Source organism: Dicentrarchus labrax, unplaced genomic scaffold (assembly GCF_905237075.1).
Source record: "Dicentrarchus labrax unplaced genomic scaffold, dlabrax2021, whole genome shotgun sequence".
Lineage (NCBI taxonomy): Eukaryota > Metazoa > Chordata > Actinopteri > Moronidae > Dicentrarchus > Dicentrarchus labrax.
The window spans coordinates 16,478,076-16,498,846 of NW_026136702.1; the positions used below are offsets into that span (position 1 = coordinate 16,478,076).

The window sequence follows — 20,771 nt, forward strand, 5'->3', positions numbered from 1 at the left end:
ACTGCATGTTGAAGAAGAACGTCATCTGCCTCATACATTTAGCTTTAGCCAAAATTAGCTAGTTGTTCAAGTCTTAGATACATCTTGTCGAAGCGGGTGTTTTTCCTTTCAACCGACAGCCTGCGTAACGGTTATTTATTTGGTTCTCCCCGGGTTCCCAGTGCCAAACATGTACATAAAAGCCTTACTCCGATGCAGAGACATGCTGAAAGGAGAACTGATCGTGTGAAATGCTGGCTAGCCTAATCAAAGCTAGCTGACGAGCAGGGGCCGAGAAACGAAAGTGGCTAACGTTACCAAGAAATAAGCCTATCACAACAAGCCTGGGTGCTTAAACCTACCTGCGTCTGAAGCCACAAGAAGACGGACTGATAGCGATAGTTTGTTTCCTATAAAGTAAGTAACGCTGGCTCATACTAACACTGGCTAGTCGCTCGCTAACGTGTAACGTTAGATAACACTTTGACAACTGTGAACTCCGCTAGCTGGTTAGCTGGTTAGCTTAGCGACCTGACGTTAAGTGGCCTCATTTTCAGTTAGGGGACAGCTGTCTCTTCGCTAATGTTATTAATGTTATTGTGGATCATAACGATAAGAGTAAGCGTATAGTTGGTTGGTGGTGGTGGTAATTATGAGATTATCGGTGTCGCTGATGTGCGCCAGGTATTAACATGCCGGGGTTTGGTTAAGTGATGGACGCTGTTACCTTGTGTTTTACTGCACAATTTGTAAATATATCATTAGTGTCAGTCTGCTGGTTTATAATTGATGCAGTTAAGTGGTTTGAATGGTGAATGTCATATCAAGGGTTGGTACTGCGCAACATTTGGGAAACGGTGTAAGTGTGTTGATGTTATGATAAAATGCACCCCTCCCACTGTAACCGAGTGCGACTTTGTTTTCATTTTGTGATGGTCTAGAGATAAATGATTATTTTACTGATATTGGTGTGTATCCAGTGCGACTCACATGAGGTGCTGGTTTCATACAGTTTGTTCTGGTAGCTGGTTGCAATACAGTTTTACCCTAAAGGGCCAAGAGAACATAATATTGATGCCAACTTTGAACCCTTATGGTTTTATGAGATTCATATTCTATTATTTACTATCAATGCACATAGCAATCTAGTGCAATTTTAAAAAGTAGTTTCATGTTTTGTATTCCCATTCTGTACCAGTACAGGATTGAACTTGTTTTATTACCTTGTTGTGGGTAGTTTTATTAGGTTGTCGGTGTGTGTGTGTGTGTGTGTGTGTGTATGTGGCTGTGTGTTTGGCACTGTGTTTGTGTGACAGTGTGTTCCAGAAATGGCAGCATCATCACTGGCATGTTTGTGTTGGCACCTTGATGTGAAATCCTGCACTAGCCATGCTTTTTTAGCCTATGTCTACTGCAACTCTATTGGCCCTTTCCAAAGGCATTCATCTGTGTACTTTTGATTGTGACTGTTGATTGAATCACTTCACACGCAGATGTACGCTCGCATACAGTGTTAACTGGCAAGCTTGGAATAACTCAAAGATAAATTTGCCAAGTGCCAAGAGGAGGGGGGGTTCGGGGTTGGATAAACTGTGTGTATGTGTTTGAAAAGAAAAAGACTGAGTTGCAGATTCATTTTCTGATAACACTGTTTTCTATTTTAGCATTGGCCAGCATGAATACTCCCTGGTTAAACTGATGATACCAGAGCATGAAATCTGAGATATACACAATTATCCATTAAAATGTGTGCGAACACCCTACGTGATTCACTTTAACTTTTGGAGTCTTTATCACTTTGCCATTGTCATATTCAGATTACATTCACCATTCATTTACCAAATAGTTAGTCACTCACATAAGACTCAAGCAGGTTCACTGAACTACGTGGATACATTCTACTGGTGTACAGCACAGTATCTTCATGAATTGAGATTGCTTTTAAACTGGTTAGTGCGTAGCAAATAGTTGTTTCCCAACTTTTGAGGCTTGGGATTAATTCTGCGCTGGATAGAGAGAACAGGTATATACAAGTACATATGCTCTTGTTGCCAACAACCCACTCACAATCAAGTATAACATGACACATTTACTTTCCTCTTCTTTGGCTCCAGTCTGGTCAAATGCCGGCCCCAGCTTTCCTGACGCCACTGCACTGAAGATGACTGCAGCTTTCTATTAAAAGAGCACTTGTTCTGAGAAATTGACTGCTTTTGATGCAACTTCAGTGATGAGTCATCAAAGAGGGGGGTCTGTGATATCCCCAGCCTTTTTCTTCCACCTAAAAAAAAAAAAAAAAAAAAAAAAAAAAAAAGCCTTATTGAAGGGTAAAACTCATTTTATTTTAGTTACAGTTTTTACTCTAACTCAGGACAGTGCATTACACCAACTGTTCCAGATACCTTGTGTTTTTTTTACTGTTTCAGATGGGGCTGTAGCTAATGGATACTTAATCATAGGTGGTGCCAGGGGTGGCATTACAGAGCTTAAGTCTTGAATCTTCTAAGCAAAGCCCTGAGTCTTCACTGCTCATCACTTGTGGTATTTTGTATTAATCCCCAATCCTAGCTGCATAGGAACCAATTCAATGCATTTTAAACAGAATGGTTGGTGCACTGCCCTGTGTAGTTTTTCTGCATAGCCCCTGTCACTGGAGCACCAGCAGGGAGAGTTTCCAGAACCCATTGACCCCAGAACCGCCCGTGTACTTTATCAGCAGAAAGATGATCCCCTGCCAAAATGGCATTGTAAGCACATTAGTAGAAATTGATCATTTTAAGATTTACCCGATGCTCTCAGTATTGGCTTTCTTAACAAGAGATGTAAACTGCAGCGAGGAATTGAGTCGAAACATGCACTAAGTATAATACAGTGGAGCTATTATATGTATTTATACGGCACAGCTGAATGGATTTTTATAATTAGTTTTTAGCTCTGAGGAAAGTTCTCAGTCAATTGACTATCGATAGAATCAGCTGTTTACTTCTTACTTCATGTGTCACTAGTATCATTATAACTCCATGTCTGTATTTTTGTGGTGAATCTCTTTAGTTATGGGTTTACGATTTAAATCTAAATATTCACTATTGGTGACTATAATGGGAATATTTTGTAGTGGACGATTTTCGGACACTACTGAGGTCAGGTCGTTCCTTTCATCAGGCAGTTTAGGTAGCTCTTGAATGTCCATTGTTTTTTTGTTTAATTTAATTTTTTTCCACTAAGTATTACATTGCATTGTGAGATAATTTCAGTATAAAAATTCTCACTAGACATTCAGGCTACATTAGACAGACACAATGCATAGTGGATGATGTTAGACACATTGCTGGTCTTCATAAAGGGCACAAGGACTCAGCCTTGATACAAGGGGCGCCAGCTCTGCTAGGCGAGCTATCAGGGTGCCCCACCAACTATACTTTTAGTATAAGGACCTTTATCTGGCACCAATATCTCCTTCTGACTGTAAGTCTCTTTTGGGAACCACATGCAAATAATGCATACGTTATCTATCTATAGTACTCCAGCACCTGGCTTCTTACTATACCATCATGCTTTATTTCCCATCAGCCCGTTCACAAGGTATCATGTTGACTAATTGTATTCTGATCATATTTTGTTAATTCATTGCTCATTTGGTACATAGCCACAAACACAGTCCATTGTTCATTTCTGTCATTTTCCCACCAAATACAAGACAATACAACTGTTCAGTGATGCTGTCATCTGAAATGTAGATGTAGGCTATTATATCACATTCTGTTCACTGCATGTCACCAAACAAGAGTCAAGATAGAGAGAGCTATTATGTTAGCGGTAGTGCACTGCCGTGTGTGGTCTGTGTTTGACAGGCTAATCTGGCCCTGTGTGGATCCCATCAGCAGCTGACTGTTAAATTGAGTTAGCTTGTTAAAGCTACCCTGCTTGTCTGAAGTCTGAGACCTGTGGGCTGATCTGTTAGCCAGCTTTCGACTTTGACTGACTTCATCTCGCTGTATGTTCTGTGCGACAAACAGTTGTGTGGTGTGAGTAAATCAGAGTGAGGTCAGTCTGTTGTTAGACCTATCGCAGAAATGCATGAACAGCCTCTCGAATGTCAAAATACACCTGAGCCTATAGAAAAGAGAAAACACACATTTAATATCAGTAAAAAGTCAAGAGAAAACACACACACACACACACACACACACACACACACACACAGTGGCATGGCTGTGCCGTCCTCTTGTCGCATGCTGCAACACCTACTGCTTCTGTTGCCACGGCAACCACTCAGCTGCCACTCCAAGCTGTGTAACCATGGAGACGTTGGTGACATCACTCCCAAGAGTTCTCAGTGCTTACATCAGGGCTTACAAGTTGTGTATGGTGGTATTCATTGTTATATGCAAGGCCGACCGTATGGCACATATTGTAGCTGTGTGTTGATGACGTATGAGCCTCAAAATAGAAGGGGCACTTGCCTCTGCGTAGAGCGTGTGTTGTTGCTGTACAGGTGAAACGGCAAATGATTTGGTTTGGTGATTGTGCACATGGCTTTGATATCTGCTCAATAATATGTTAAATGTGTGTCTGAATGCATTTGTTGTCAAGGTAATACTTGAAGTGGTTTGCACTAGTGATGCTTTCCAACCCTTTGATATGCTGTGTGTGTGTGTGTGTGTGTGTGTGTGTGTGTGTGTGTGTGTGTGTGTGTGTGTGTGTGTGTGTGTGTTTGTCTTCTGCATATGCAAAACAAAACACACCTGTTTTATCTCACTTAATGGGGAGAATGGAAGTCACAGAAACCATGATAGCATTGAACATCCGCTCTTTTATAAAAGTAAACAAAAAAATACTATACCTGTGTATATAATGTATAATTCATAGATAGATAGATAGAAATAATAATTTTGATAACTTCACAGGGCACAATTATATATAAAAAATAAAGTGTTTAAAGTGCTTCACTGAGCTGAAATTGAAACTAAATTTCAAAATAAAACATTTCCAAATAAAATTTCGATACGAAACGTTGTTGACCCGCTCACGAATGCACTATTTCTGGCCATATTCTGACCGCACTCCAGACAGTACACGCAGTGCATTGCGTTACGTCCTTTGTTGTACCTCAGCCAGGGAAATTGTTTCAGCCAGTCCTGTCTGAAGGAATATATTTTGGCTGTTTTTAATTTGGGTCTCAGAGGACTCCATACCAGACTCGGTTGTCTCCTCCTCTGGTTCCGAGTCTGATGCTGTCACCGAAGGACCAGGTCTCGGCAATTTTTAAACACACGCAACTTAGCGCGGTGAACAGGACCACAGCCAATCAGAGGCAAAGACCCGCCCGAGCTCTGTCTCTTATTGGTTTAGAACACGATATGATCCTACCATGAGTGTGTGAGTTCGGTCACAGGAGAACACAGAGAGATGATGCACTTGCGAAATAAATTTATGTTTTCACCCGGGCAGCGTCAGGTGCACCGGTGCGACTGAGAAAAAAAAATCTGCTTCAGTCAGTAAAACATTTTAATTTTTCACATCACTTGTGTTTGGATGATTTTGCATGAGCATTTTTTGAGTAATTATAGTGATTATAGTAAAAATTTCATTGATGTTTTACTGTTTTAATGAACAAAATAAACCCACAAAATGTCAAGAAAGGAAATAGACTTACACCCATTTTCCTTATTATATGGAAAATACAAACCAAGATGGACAAATCTTGCATAGTACGCCTTTAAATAAAAGTGTCATGTCATAACTTTGTGACTTGAGTCTTATAACTAAAAGTATCACATCAGCAACACAACAGGAAGAGCCTCAAACATCTTTCACAGTCACACTGTATCTGTTAAGCCACAGCACTGCTGTGTACTCACAAGGGATTTTACAGTGCTCACAGCCCAAATAGAGGGTAATGTATTAACACACAAAAGTCTGAAGACTTTCCAGATTGCAAGCCATCATGTGGGCAGTGTAGACAGTGGTATTAATTAGAGATGTAAGACAGATTAAAAGAAGGCAGCCTATACACTTCCTATGTAGATGGGGTGACTTTGTTCAACTTGTGTTGTTGCTAGGTAGTATTTATTTTAAAAAAAATTAACCTTTAGCCTTGACCACGTTTACATTAATGTGGAATATTAGTATTTTCCTGAGACCGGAAGCTTGAGTATGCCTACAACTTTTATGTAGGTAGCATTTATTGATATTACATAGTACAAGTGCAATTTGCGAGGCTAAGAGGCCATTAAGTAGTGTGACAATCAATAAGACTGTATAAGTTCTCACAATTAACATAGGCTGGATACAGAATATCTCTCCCATCAAGCAGCCTGAATGCTGCTGTTCATTCAGCTAATGCAGGTGCCGTTATAAAGAGATAACACATCCTCTCGAGTTTGTTAATGGTCTTAGTAGCCAGTTCTGTCTGGCCAAAGAAGCTTTTAAACCTGCTCCTCAGTCTCTTTAAGCATAAACCAAAGTGGCTGTGCTATTTCTGATATGATGAGCAATGATCACTGGTTGGTTTGAATTATTCCTTCAGGCCTATTAAGTAAACAGTAAAAGAAATACACAAAAAAACAGCATTCCAAGTCTCCCACATTCTCTTTAAAAATCTGTGCGACATTTGCAGGGTTTACATTTTCAGACCCTAAAATATTCACTTGAGATCTTTAATCTGTTTTTGTTGGCTGAGAAGGCATAAACACTATAATTTTGTGTGGAAGCCTAATTTATGTGCACAACTTGATTCAGCAACTTGAAAATGAAACCTGGGCAATACAAGTCATGAAATGCTGTATCTGACTTAGAGAGCAGGTGCACTTTTGCAGATCTTACTTAAATTAAATTTACTTTATTACCCATGCAGCTGTAGAATTTTCTATTCTCCCAGTACAGTCAGTCATTTTTAAATAATATTTGAGAGAATACATGCAGTAGGAATTGCCCATGTTAGTATTCTATAATATATATATATATATATATGGTATTTTAATGTTTTTGTTCCACTGCATTGCCAGCTGAGACTGAGCCTTTAAATCCACAAACAACATGAATGTATATTGTCATTCAACAGAACTAAGGATGCATGATATTGATTTTTCTTCAGCAGATACAATAACTAATACCGTTATTGTTACTTGCTTCTCATGGTTGATAGGACAAGAAATTTCCCATTTTGTTATTGTAAAAGACAGATGATTTAATATTCCATAGCTCTGACCTAACCAAATCTTGCTGACATCACTATTGTTAACACAACAAAAACAAACAACACACTCTTCAAATGTTGAAATAAGTACATAAAAACAACTTCAAAAACATACCTTGCCTTTTATAGAACATAAAGCCTGTCGATTGCTTTGCACTAGAATTCAAAATGAATTATTTACAATACTATAGATTTCCCATTATCAGCTGATAATTTATCTGCCCCAGTATATATTGTGCATCCCTAAACACAACTGCTTGTTTTAATGTTAGTTTTGTGCTAAAATGTTTATATTTTACATTGATGATTCATGACCTTGTCCTCCGCAGCATAATATCCATGAAGCTGACTACTTGTTATGACTTGCTGCTCCTTTCAATGTAACTGTTGCTTTGAACAGTTATTTGTTACAAATCTTGCCTCTTGCAGGTGAACACACTCGTACACACACTCATTGTTGGATTGGAAAGTCTGGAGTTAACGTTCAGTTTAGATTTGTCAGTAAGCCATGCAGTGGAGCCAGCATGCAGGGCCCTGCCACTTGTACATCTTAAATTGAATGAGGCCATAATTAATGTCATTAGCTTCACCAAAATATTTCCGGTAATGTCTGTAACAGAAACAAAATACACAGGCCAGTGGTCACAAAGTGCAATACCCAATAGAAATGGAGAACCTAGTTGCATACCTGTGAACAAGATAAAGTAATACAACTTTGGGCAGATATTCTTTCTTTTCTTCACACTTTTAATTGTAGTTTAACTGCCAAAAAAGTATAGATTTAGTGTATGGACTTTTTAGAGTGGAATTGGTGCAATTGGTGAGCACGAGTCATCAGAGATCTACCAAACCAGACAATGTTGAGGATTAACATTTCAAACTGTATTGTTATCACAGTCAGAATTGTGGCGTCAACATAGGATAGACCTGCAGTCACTGAACTGATTAAGTCATATTCATTGATTGGTTTTCTTTTTTTTGTCCTGTGTTTGTCTCTTTTTTTCCCCCCACAGGTAGCAGTGGGTCTCTCTAGGGCAGAGCCATGGGTGCGTTCTTGGACAAGCCCAAGACAGAGAAGCACAACTCACATGGTGAGGGAAATGGCCTGCACTATGGACTGAGCTCCATGCAAGGCTGGCGGGTGGAGATGGAGGATGCTCACACAGCTGTGTTGGGACTTCCTGCTCCTGGTATGACTGACTGGTCCTTTTTTGCTGTGTACGACGGTCACGCTGGCTCAAGGGTTGCCAACTACTGCTCTAAGCATCTTCTGGAACACATAATCAGCGCTAGTTTTGGGGCCGGAGGGACACAAGGCTCCCAGGCTGGTTCAGACGGCTCCACCACTGACCCTCCAGCACCGGTTCCTCCTACAGTGGAGGCTGTGAAATCTGGGATCCGGACAGGCTTCCTGAGGATTGATGAGCACATGCGTAGCTTCTCTGACCTTCGAAATGGCATGGACCGTAGTGGCTCCACAGTAGTTGGAATCCTCCTGTCACCGGATCATTTCTTCTTCATTAACTGTGGTGATTCTCGTGCTGTTCTATACCGCAATTCACATGTGTGCTTCTCCACACTTGACCACAAGCCTTGCAACCCACGTGAGCGAGAGCGCATCCAGAATGCTGGCGGCTCAGTGATGATTCAAAGGGTTAATGGGTCACTGGCTGTATCAAGGGCTCTGGGGGATTACGACTACAAGTGTGTGGATGGGAAAGGGCCCACAGAGCAGCTGGTTAGCCCAGAACCAACAGTGTTTGAGATGGTTCGGGCCCCTGAACAGGATCAGTTTGTGATCCTGGCGTGTGATGGCATCTGGGATGTCATGTCCAATGAGGAGCTGTGTGAGTTTGTGAAATCTAGGCTTGAGGTGTCTGATGACCTGGAGAGAGTCTGCAATGAAGTAGTGGACACCTGCCTGCACAAGGTGTGTACAGATTTGTTTTTCAGCATGGCTTTTTTTTTTTTTTTTTTGTGTGTGTGTGATCGCCACTGTTTGCTAACAGCTAAGACTGAAATGTGTTGCTACTCCAAAGGGAACTGTATGATGAAGAAATGCATATAAATGTACAATGTACATAAAGTTCTAAAGAGAGGCTTTTTTTAATTGAATAGGAACTAGTTGTAACAGTTTTAATTGCCCAGGCACATAACTAATTGTCCCTCATGTGAGAAAGAAGGAGAAAGTTAAATTTATTGGGCAGTTTAGACCATAATTCTTTCAGTACTTTACAACAACTCCTTCTCTTACCTGCTCTTTCTTCGTTCCTCTGTCCTTTCTGTCCATCTTAGGGGAGTCGGGATAACATGAGTGTTGTGTTAGTGTGTTTGCCCAACGCTCCCAAAGTGTCAGAGGAAGCTGTGCGGAAAGACGCTGAGCTCAACACATATCTGGAGACTCAAGTGGAAGGTGAGAATGGACGGGAGGAGATAAAGAACCAATATTTTGTGTATGTGCATAATGGGATTGGGGAACATTACAAAAATGTACTGCTCTGGAGTATTCAAGTACTTTGTTACTGTCATGTGGTAAGCTGTGAAAAATTTGCAGTTTGCTTGTATAGCAGCTGTTGAGAATGTGTTTACATTCTTATTTATAATCAATTACCCCCATTAATACTGTTGTTTAAAAGGGTGTAGTTGGGCCAAAAACAGGTCCTATAAAGGGTATTTCTTACTGCAACTGAAACTGTATCTTATCTGTATGCATGTTTTCTCCACTGACTGACCCTGCCACTCTCTATTGTCTAACCTCCAGCCAAGTTAGCTCCGGCTCACAGCAGAGGAATGACACCATCGTGACCTCCTTTTCCATTTCAGCAAGCATCTCCCCTCTTTATTCCCTGTTCGCTTCTCTACTCCCTTTCCCTCCCTAAACTCATCTTTCTCTCCTCTCCCTCACTCAAGCATTCCCTGTCCTGTTTGGATGGATTCAGTGTTCCCCTTCTCTCTTTCTCTCTGTCCTTTCCTTACTCATTTCATCCCATTTTTTTTTCTCAGGATGCATGAGGCCCTCTGATGAACACAGTGTAGCTTTTCTAGTCTTTGTTGGTTATGTCAGCTCTCTTCCCTGGCTACTGTTAGTCTGTGAAATCCAGGGCTGGCCAAACAAGAGATGTATTTATTAAACTCTGAGACTAGGTAAAACACACTTTTGTCGTGTTTTAACTAGTCTTGTACCAAAGAACCTGTGTCTATTGTGTTGTTATATCCATTTTAAGACTATTTAATGCAGGTGGTAACGCAACTTAATGTTTGCAGTATTGTTTTATTGTGACATTTCAGGAAAAATTTGGTTTGATGAAGCAGACTAGATATTTGGCTTCATGTACTGTCTAATACTGAAATAAAAAAGAGAGAGAGAAAGATGGAATAGTAAGAGAGGAGAAAAGAAAGAGGAAGAGGAATGCTCTGGCTGAACATTGACCTGGCCTCATGCCATTCTCAACTCACTTGCAGGCCTCTGTCTGTCACCATCTCTCTCCCTCTCTCTCAGACACACACTCATTTCCACAAATTCATTTGTACGGTTTCCATCTTCACTTCCTTTCTCCTCGTTTGTCACATTTTTGGTCTCACTCCTCTGTTCTCCCCCCTCTCTCTCTCCCCTAGCCTTCCCCAGCTGTTCTTGGCTATCACCAGCTCTGTTAATACTGACTTATGTAACAACAATGTCTGGTGTTGTTTTAGAAATGCTGTCTCGCTCAGAGGAGGACGGGTTTCCGGACCTGGTAACGGTGATGAGGAACCTGTCCACTGACAGCGGCATGCCCACTCTTCCACCAGGGGGAGGCCTTGCCAGCAAGTAAGGAACTCCGCCCCCTCAAAAGGATACTTGATGATGTTTTACACAGGTGTTGTAGATTATTCCCCAGTCATAACAGTATGAAAGCCGAAGGAGAATATAAAACATTGGCAAACATAATTTGTCTCAGAACAGAGCTGGTATTAAAATGTACCAGTTATGTAAAAAAGAAATTGCTGGTTGTCTAATGTGTGTATGTCCAGCCCAGGTATTGTTTTTTGAATGCCATTGGAATAGAAAATACTGAAGTTTTTAGTCATAACAATTCTAGCGAGACGTTTTCCTTTTTTAACGACACCTTACCGTACTTGTTCTACCACATGTGCCCTCTGTTGTTGCTCTGATGGATGGTTTGAATTGAATAGTTCACCTAATCGCATTTTTTCTATCTGTCCTTCCTGCAGACGTAATGTTATTGAAGCAGTATACAACCGTCTGAACCCATACAGAGAGGAAGATGGGGTGAGTGTCAGTAGAAGTGATGAATATGAGCAACACAAATGTTGATGCTATATAACACATCTGAGATATCAGCTGTCTCATTTGTTAAGTTTATGTTACACGTGAGTTTCAGTGGTGTCTGAAAATCTCGTATTCCTATGTTGATTCATCCTGTCCTGTGGACCAGACTGGAGCTTTGTGTGTGTTGTATTATTTTCACGTTCAAAACAAGAATAGATGAAGTACTGTTGACTTCAGAGATGCCTTTGAGCCCATCACTCCCATTATGATAAACATCTTGCATGGTGCATGATGCACACCTTCCTGTTAGCTCTCGCAGTGGGTTATGCATGCATGATAACACGGCTTTATCAAAAGATCTTTTACCAGACACAATGACTGCGAGTGAGAGCATTCTCTTCTAATCTATTTTGTGAAATATCTCCTAAGTGGGGGGACTTTTTTGATCAGTTTATTTGTTTGCCTCTCCTTCTCTACATTTTATCTGTCCTAACACAACGCTACCCCAGAGGCCACTTTCTATATCAGTCTGTATTTGGTAAGCCTCGTTTCCACTACATGGTACCGCTCGACTCGACTCGCTTTTGGTACCGGGGGGTTTTCTTCATTTCGTTTCCGCTACAGGTAATATCCCCTCAATGTAGGTGGGATTCATAGCTGATTGTGGTAGCAATGTGCAGTGAAACTGCCATTCCATCATCAGTACAACACAAAAACACGCAAGCATACAAACAATGGTGGATATGGAAGGGCTGGTGTTCTTGATTCTCAGTGTGTGGCTGTTAGTCGCAGTAAGGAGATACACTTTGTTTCAGAAAAGGCTGAAGGCAGCAAGACGAAAGGCGGTGTGAAAAACTACATCGGAGTGAAGACGTTGAGATGTCGCTGTTTGTCACACTAGTGACGATTCTCTCTGACCAGTCAGTGATCTGCAGTGTTTTCACTCCACCTTTTACTTTCAGCTCAGCTCGCTTAGAACCTCAACAACATTTGACAATGGAAAACCAAAAATAGTAGTAGTAATAGTTCTTGGAACTAATAATAGTTCCAAGTGAGTTTAAGTGAGTCGAGTTGAGCCGTACCACGCAGTGGAAATAAGGCATAAGACAACGCACAATTCCAAACACAAGGGTCTTCCACTGGTACTAGAACAGTGTTTCCAAATACAAGTTGCAGACTTGAAGCACACACAATGAAATTAAAGCAGTAATCAAAACTAAATACATAAAAATAAATGACAATAAGTAAGTAAGTAACGAGTAAGTGGCTTTTTGCCACTTTCATTGAAAACAAAGTATTAAAATGTTCAGCAATACAGTAATTTTTACAAACCATTGCTGCAGCATTATCCTCTTCTTTGCAATTAAGTAAAGTAACAATTAAGTAAACCTGTAAAATGATCTCTATTTAGCTCAGGTGAATAAAAGCTTCAGCCACTATATGAGAATTCCTGGTCAGAGGAAACTATATTGAACAAATGTTGGTGTCCAGGAAGCTCTGTGTGAGGATATAGTCTTACACACAGATGTGGAAATACACACTTATGTTCTGTAGAGATCTCTACTTGCCAACAAGTGTGTGTGATCCTGTTACTTTCTGTTGCAGTGGATTGGTGGTTACATACGGGAGTGTGTGTATGTATTTTGAACTGATGGCTCATATGTGTCTGTGATAGAACGGCAGTCTTTAGAACTGTTAACCTGATTACACTGTCCGCATCAAGGTTATTATAGTTAACTAAAACTAAACTTAAAACTAAAACTACTTGTGAAAAACATTTTAGTTATAAGTATAAGGAGAAAAAAAAAGAAAAGCTATTGTGTACTGTGGTCCAATTTGTCAACACCACAAGCATGAGCATTGGTGCAAATGTTTATTGAGACTGGGATGTCTACAATGTCTTTAAAGTCAATGTCTTTGCATTGTCATACCATTACAACAAATACGATTTGTTCCATTTTAAAATTTAAAAAAAAATACAAAACTATAATAACTCTGGTCGCCATTAAGGAAATCGTCATCAAAGTGCATGTAGGCTCTGTGTGGACATCAGTGCACCTCCAGTTTGTTGTAACCGTCTGGAGCTCTGCACAGCCCATATGCTACAAGGGCACATCTTCCTGTAAACACCGTTCATGTGTGGAACGGGTCTTCCAAGCAGACTCCACAAAGTCGTATAAACAGAACTCTACGTGGCAGCGGTGTCCGCAGCTGACTGTGTACGCGTCCGTTTGGGAGTGTAATCTAGGCTTTAGCATTGCCGTGATGAAGCATGCCTACTTGTTTATTAACCGTTATGTATGGTGTGTTCTTGTATGTCTGTGTGTGTATGCGTCTGCTAGTGATGGACATGTCAAAGGTCCTAAGGTGGAACCTGACTCCTACAACAGATTTGTGTGTGTGTGTGCTTAGGCGATTGTTATTAGGCGATGAAGTTAGGCGATGATCACCTCGTAGTGTTTGTCAGTTACTGTGATTGTCAGCCCTAATGCACACATATGCACACACACATTCACACACATATAATCTACTCTGCTTAAAGCCGCTATGTGTAGAATTTCTATGTGATTAAAGCGTCTTTCAAGTTATTGTTATGACACATTTCTGATTGGCGAAAAATGTGACAGTCCTGGTGGAAATTGGTGCGGTTTGTTGTTTGTCTAAATTGTTCCAAAATCCTAAATGTTCAAATTCTGCACATAGCAGCTTTAAATAGATTTTTAATTTGATATATAGCATTCATGTTTAAGGAATGCTGTAATGTTAATTTGGTGAGGAATTTAAGTTACATAATTACATAGCTATTAACAGCCTTCTTAAATTAAAGGTGCTATCAGTAAAATAATGGCTCTCATTAAGATCTTGTGGCAGCTTTGGGAAGCTAAACCATCTGTAAACACGTGCTCCTCCACAACCACCTGTGTTTAGTAGTTTTATGTCAAGATTTTAGTGACAGATGTTAAGATCACCTCCTGTTGGGCATCCTTTATGTTACTTCAGAGAGTGCTATGACTGTTGTGTCATAACAATATATCACTAAATTTTACACTGGCAGGTATCCCTGTCTGCATGGAGTTTAAACTGACTTGGGTGCGGCGGTGCTACACTGCTAGAACTATCAGTAAAAACAGAAGTTAGACTGACTCACATTTAAAGTTTTACCTACATTATTTATTGTTTTCCTGTGTAAACTATAAATTATTAGTGATGACATTTGCTCTAATGGACTGACATAAACACCATCTCATGTAGCTAATGTTCGCTTCATCATAGTACTAGTACATCATCCTTTTGAACCTACAAAAACCAGATATCTATAGGAGTCCTTTTCAAAAATGGGACTGGAGGACAGTCAGACCCGGTCCATAATAGACCCTGAAGGATATTCAGACCTGATGCAAAATGAACAGGCCAAAATCGAAAGATAACTACAACTACTACTCTCGCAGCAGCCTGATATTCCACCAATTAATGAGCGACCGCGATCAAGGGAGTAGCAGAAAGCTATAAAACAATTACTGATGACACCCTTAATTTGTAAAACCCCAAAAAACATTGCCTTTTTTGAAAGAAAAACAAATCAAAAAAATTTAGCGTGATGTCCCTCGTACTAAAATATTTTATTATAGCAGAACAAATGAATGGAATGGTTCAAAATGTAGTGAGCAGCTGGTGTGTGGTAAAGTACACACCTACACACACATTGATAAGGGATGTATCGATTTGTCTAACTATGTGTTACCTCTGATTAACGCAGCCCTCCTGTTTCATTTGGTAAGTGATCACATATATAACTGTTACACCCCCCCTCCCCTCCCCTCTTATTCCAACCCCTCATCTACACACATACATACACACACTCAAACGCATTCTTACAGGCATGTAAGTGGCGACCTCCTACGCATATTCCCTTGTCACTCCTTCATCAGTCTCTACTCCCTGTTCTGACTTACTCTCTAGCATGTGGAGCTCCATTTAGAGTTTAAGGCGTGTGTGTGTGTGTGTGTGTGTGTGTGTGCGGACGTCTGTGTGCAGACCTGACTGTCCAGGTTTGATGAGCGATGAATGGTTATTGTCGTTTCTGGTCCTGTCCGTCCCTCTCTGACGTCACACGCGCACAAACACGCATGCACTGGCCCTACTCGCATGTAGCGCTGTCTCGCTCAGTCTTTCCAAAACTGCACGCAAGTTCCAGTCTCCGTTTCTGTGTCACTCCCTGCAATGAGATGAAAAGGCCTTGGGATTGTTGTGTTGGCGTATTGTTGCAGAAAGAACCTACACACTGAGGTTGAAAGCCTGCCCTGGCTTACACTGCTGCTTCTAAACTTTAATTTCATTTTTGTTGTGTTGAGCAGAGGAAAACCTGGCCTTGAAGTCCAGGTTTGGGGAACAAAATCATTGAATGTGACTGTAAATATTGTGTTTCTACATTTGATAACAGTGTGTCATCTTTTTGTCCTCTCTTTCAACCTTTTTCTTGTTTTCCTTCTTTTCTGTCATTCCTCCGCACCCCATCTCTCCTCCTCATCCTGCCACTTTCTGCTCTCCTCTTCTCTTTGTGGCTTTCCTCTTGCAGAGTGGAGCTGAGTTGGAGTACCACTGGTAGCTGTCCAGCACAACTGCCTGATTCCCCCCCCAAAAAAAAAAAAAAGACCCAGGACCACTTTTTCTGACAAGATCACATCCATAGTCACCTTTTAATTTCCTCTGGGATTTTTTTTATTTTTATTTCCCCCCCCTCACACTAAGACATCAATCGAAGCATAAATCCCATTTTTTAAAAACCAACACACCCGGTGTGGAGGACTGCAAAACAGATTTTGTTGGTTCCTTTTGTAGAACAAGAACGGGCAAAAAATAAGAAGCTGCATTGATGGTCTGAAAGCAGAACTACATACACAGTATATACATCAGAGGAGAAGCAAACAAGCATAGTTTCTCGTGCACATTGTTTTCTTGCTTTCTTTGTGGTGGTTGTTTTTGTTGTTGATTGATGGAGACACAGGAGCAGCCCCTGCTCTACTCTATGCTGCCTTCCTCAGATCTGAGATAAGGGCGGACCTCACAACTCTACAGTCAGCCAACCACTCATGGATAAGATACTGAATGGACTAAAGTGGTTTGTTGGATGCACCTTTTTTATTTTATTTTATTTTTTTTTTTGGGACAATATTTGTTTTGAAGTGTAAACTTTACTTGCACCTGACTGGCAGCCAATCAGCCACACAGAAGAAGTCAGTAGGCCCGGGGCATTACTGTTACTCAAACAAGGTCCAACACTTCACCTGCCCATGCACCCAGAAAAGCTCCACAGAACACCGGGATTAAAAAACTTCAGAAGTCCTCGCTATCCAAAGACCTCTTGGTTAAAGACTCAAATTCAGGGACCAAGAGCCCATCGGCTGGGGCTACACACCTGAATGCGAGGGGAGCACTCATGATAGAACCGAGTCTGTCTGGCGACAAATTTCCGTTTGGCTCCTCCACACTGTGTCCAAACTAAAACGGGACATGGGACCTGTGTGCCTGGCTGCAGATGGGAATTACATGGAGACAATTCAAACTCAAGTGTGATGACTCTTCTTGCACGTCCCTGCTCACTTTCTCTCCTCCTGTCTCTTAAAGGATATTATCAAACAGTTGATCCCCCCCCCGTCTCTTTCTCTTTCCGCTTCTGTCTGTCTCTTCACATGACAGAAGAGACTCGGCTGTCATCTGCATCGGCAGACGTTGCCAGAATCATAAGCTTTTAAGCCTGCTGTTGTTTAAGAGATAGAAAGATAGAAATTATATATTAAATTCATATATATAGATATATATTTTGATTTGTTTGTTTCATCTTAATTCCTAGCCATGGTATTCATTGTGGCCTAACATGCGTGTGGTCTGTGTGTGTGTGAGACAAATTTAAACAGAAAAGTTGCACACACAGTGTTCCCACACAGCAGCTTTCCAAAGACAGGGTTTGGGGTGAAGGAATTCCAGCCTCACCTTCTTCTTCTTCCCCCTTTCTTCTCAACACGTGCACACAAACAATACTGCTTATGCTACAATTCGCCTTTTCTATCTCTGAAATATCCTGTGTAAAAAAAAAAAAAAAGAAAAGAAAAAAAGAAGCCTTTTTTGTTTTGATTGAAAAGAAATTCCACCCTTTTTTATGTCTTTTAAAAATGTTTTTGGTATATATGGCTTTTCAAAGTACTGTGGCTGTGGTTCTATTACAGATGGATAAAAAAAAAAAAAAAAAACAAGGGGAGCATGAACTATACCTTGTACAGCAGATTGGGAGAGGGAGGGAGGTGTGTGGTGTTTCACTGTATGAAGAATAGGAGGGACACTGTAGGACAGGAGAGAATAGGCCCTACACCCAGAGCCGTGTTCACACTGTCACCGAAATTGCTGTCCTTAATATTTCCACAGCTATCTTCGTAGACTTTGCCTCGAAAGGCGCAGGACGGTTGCTGGGAAAGCCCCAGGTTTAACCCTTTGGGCTTTCATTTCTGTCTCCCCAAGCACTAATAAGTGATAGAAACAAATATTTGGCAGAAAAAGCCTCTTTCTTTTTTGAAACAAATGTGCTCATAGACAAAGTGGATACACATACTTTGCATGTGTATTCTTTTCCGTAGATGTGTTTAAAATAGGCTATAAGTATATACAAACCTGTAATATACATTTTTTTTTTTTTTCAACCATTCAATGGCAAATTCATTGTGCTTTCTGAAGTGGCAGTATTGAAAGAGAATAGGCCTAACAGAGTTTGCTGGCTGATTAATCTTCTTGTGGTACACTTGCTCTTGGTGCCATATGACAAGTAGGTACTTGAATGTGTAGTTCTTTTGCAGTTGCATTGTTTTAATGGGATGATTTATTTTTTCTTTGTTTGTGGTGGAGGGAGCGGGAGGGGTGGGGGGGTCTCTATAGTTGTGCATGTTTTTTGATTGAGGGAGGATTTGTGTGTGAGTGGGAGATGTACTGGGCAGATGGGGATAATGTGGGCATGTTCAGTGTGCTGGAACACAATGTTAGAGAGGAAAGGTGATTGGAAAAATGAACACAAAGAAAGGACGACACATAGCAGGACATAGCGTTTTTCATTCAGTAACTTAATTGCCATTTGTTTTCAGACTGAAATTCAGTTGGGCCAGTTTATTTTAAAAGCCCAGAATAGTTGATTATTTTTCACTGTATCTGATTTGATATATTCCTAAAATGAGATCATTCCCAATTATGGACTCCTACATTGTATTTCCTGGCTTTTTAACATTGTATTGGGTTTTACCACACTGAACACAGTCCTCAGTTTGGGGTTATGTTTAAGCTATATCAGACACTGGGCTAGGAGAGAAATTAAGGGAGGGAAGGACGGAAAAACATTTATTTTTATTTTTTTTTAATGTAATTTTTCATTATTCACTCTGATTCCACTGCATGGACTGAATACAAGCAGCACTGCAGCATCACATTCTCCTCATCAGTCATTTAATAACAAAACAAGCTCTCTGGGCTCCCTTTTTGTTTTGGGAAAAAAAAAAAAGCACTTAATCATTATTCTTATTGTGGAATATAATCTGAAGACTGTAACTTTTTTTTGAAGGAGACTTTGGAGGTGTTGTGATGCTTGAATAATTCGACCCTGACTTACTACCAACCTAACTCCTTATACTAAGGACTTTAAGTAAAGATCATTTTACGAAGCATGTTGTCTCCTGAACCTGCCAGTTATTAATCTGGGCCGACTGGGTCGATGTGACCTCAAGGACAAAGAATTTGGAAGCGGTGGAAAAAGGGGGGAGCAAACTTCACGTCACATTCCTCCTGTGGGTTTTTTTTAAGATGGAGATGAACCCTTGTACTCTTTGTCACCTCCTTCTGTTGTCTTGAGTCACACTTTATATACATACTATTAGAATTGACAGATGTATGATGGCAATGGTAAAATTCCACACTTGTTTTTATTTATTCCTGTGCTTTTTAGCTCTTATAAAAAATGCTGTATTTTGAAGACCGAATGAGGTAATGATAAACTGGTGTGCATTTGAGAGTATTGTATGGCCCACTCACCTTCGCCTTTGACCCTTTTGAGAAGACTAAAGGAAGGCGAGGTTTATAAAACACGCAGGGTATTCACCATTCCTTCTTCCTGTACTAATTTCCCAGTATGCTATTGTGATGTTACAGACCATACAGTGAACATAAACGTCAATAAAAGATGGATTTAAGTTTAAACCGTGTCCCCTGGTTTGCTTTTTTTCGCTCACGGAAAGGCTTTGCAAACAAGATCAAGTCACCATATAGCTCAGAAAAGAAAGTTTAAGTCTACCAATAAGCCACATGCTTTTGAGTATGTGATGCGTATACGGTATGCAGCCTGGTGTTCTCTAAAGTTTTAACATATTAGACACTTGCAGTCTTACAGCATTGATATTTGTATATTTTGCTGTGATAAACATGCAGTTCTTCTCCCAGTGAAATTCGTTTAGGGGTATCTATTTCTTGTCATTTAGCTTGCATGGTGTCTTGCACAACATGAAGGTGGGGGAGAAAGAAAGGGGGATGCCATGCAGCAAAGGTCCACAACTCAGGCTTGAACCCGGGTCGCTGCAGCAAGGACTCAGCCTTGGTACGTGGGCGCAAGCTCTGCCAGGTGAGCTACCAGGGTGCCCCCGTCATTTAGGCTTTTTCCCCTCAGTCTCTCTGAGTGGAACAAAAGTTGTAATACTGGGCAAACATCAGCATCTATCAGAGTATTACTGTATGGATTCACATGTAGCAGATTTATCAGCTAAACATTCATTCTGTGAACTCTAACGGAGTTTAATGAAAACAGGTTTCAAGATTAGTAATGCTTTTTACACCGAATTCCGACCCTACCTATGTTATGTGACTTAAAATTAGTCATTCTCAACATTTGTTTTGTTATTGGTTTCAGATGAATACAGTTGGAGAACAGAAACATAATGTATGCTCTACAGAGGATGACCTATTTCAACTATCCCTAATGATGTACAGATTTCTATGCATTCTGGCTTTAAAAATAGTGAATACAGCTTCTATAAATTGCAAGAAATCAACCCACCCTTAGGTTTAGACAAAGCCCTGAATCTTTACAATATCTGGCTCCGCCCCTGGTCCTTGAAACGTCTACATCTCAGATCCAAACATAGAAATTCTTACTTTTGATAAGTGTGTAGCTACACGTTGGTGATAAAACTTGATGTACTTTTTGAATGAACAACTTTTATTGAAGTACCTCTCCCACACTGCAGCCAGAAATGTTAATCTCTAACCCATTCCCATCCAACTCTCCAGTTTCCCACATTC

At 40.5% G+C, this 20,771-nt stretch overlaps 1 protein-coding gene across 2 annotated transcripts; it reads left to right on the forward strand.

Moving 5' to 3' along the window:
- On the forward strand, positions 1–19,676 carry ppm1ba (protein phosphatase, Mg2+/Mn2+ dependent, 1Ba). Of its 2 annotated transcripts, XM_051378950.1 has the most exons (7): positions 1–396; positions 8,191–9,107; positions 9,473–9,590; positions 10,871–10,985; positions 11,390–11,447; positions 15,205–15,221; positions 16,024–19,676. In XM_051378950.1, coding segments are annotated over exons 2-7 (1,197 nt in total). In that variant the 5' UTR covers positions 1–396; positions 8,191–8,219; the 3' UTR covers positions 16,025–19,676. The 2 variants fall into 2 exon arrangements, with proteins under 2 accessions (XP_051234910.1, XP_051234902.1); XM_051378942.1 differs by lacking the exon at positions 15,205–15,221.
- The last annotated feature ends 1,095 nt before the right edge of the window (positions 19,677–20,771 follow it).

Bases quoted from the DNA above. Each gene is read 5' to 3' on its own strand.
- ppm1ba (XM_051378942.1), top strand. From the start codon at position 8,220: ATGGGTGCGTTCTTGGACAAGCCCAAGACAGAGAAGCACAACTCACAT. The intron at 9,108-9,472 runs GTGTGTACAGAT...TGTCCATCTTAG, and splicing joins TGGACACCTGCCTGCACAAG to GGGAGTCGGGATAACATGAG. The intron at 10,986-11,389 runs GTAAGGAACTCC...TCCTTCCTGCAG, and splicing joins GGGGGAGGCCTTGCCAGCAA to ACGTAATGTTATTGAAGCAG.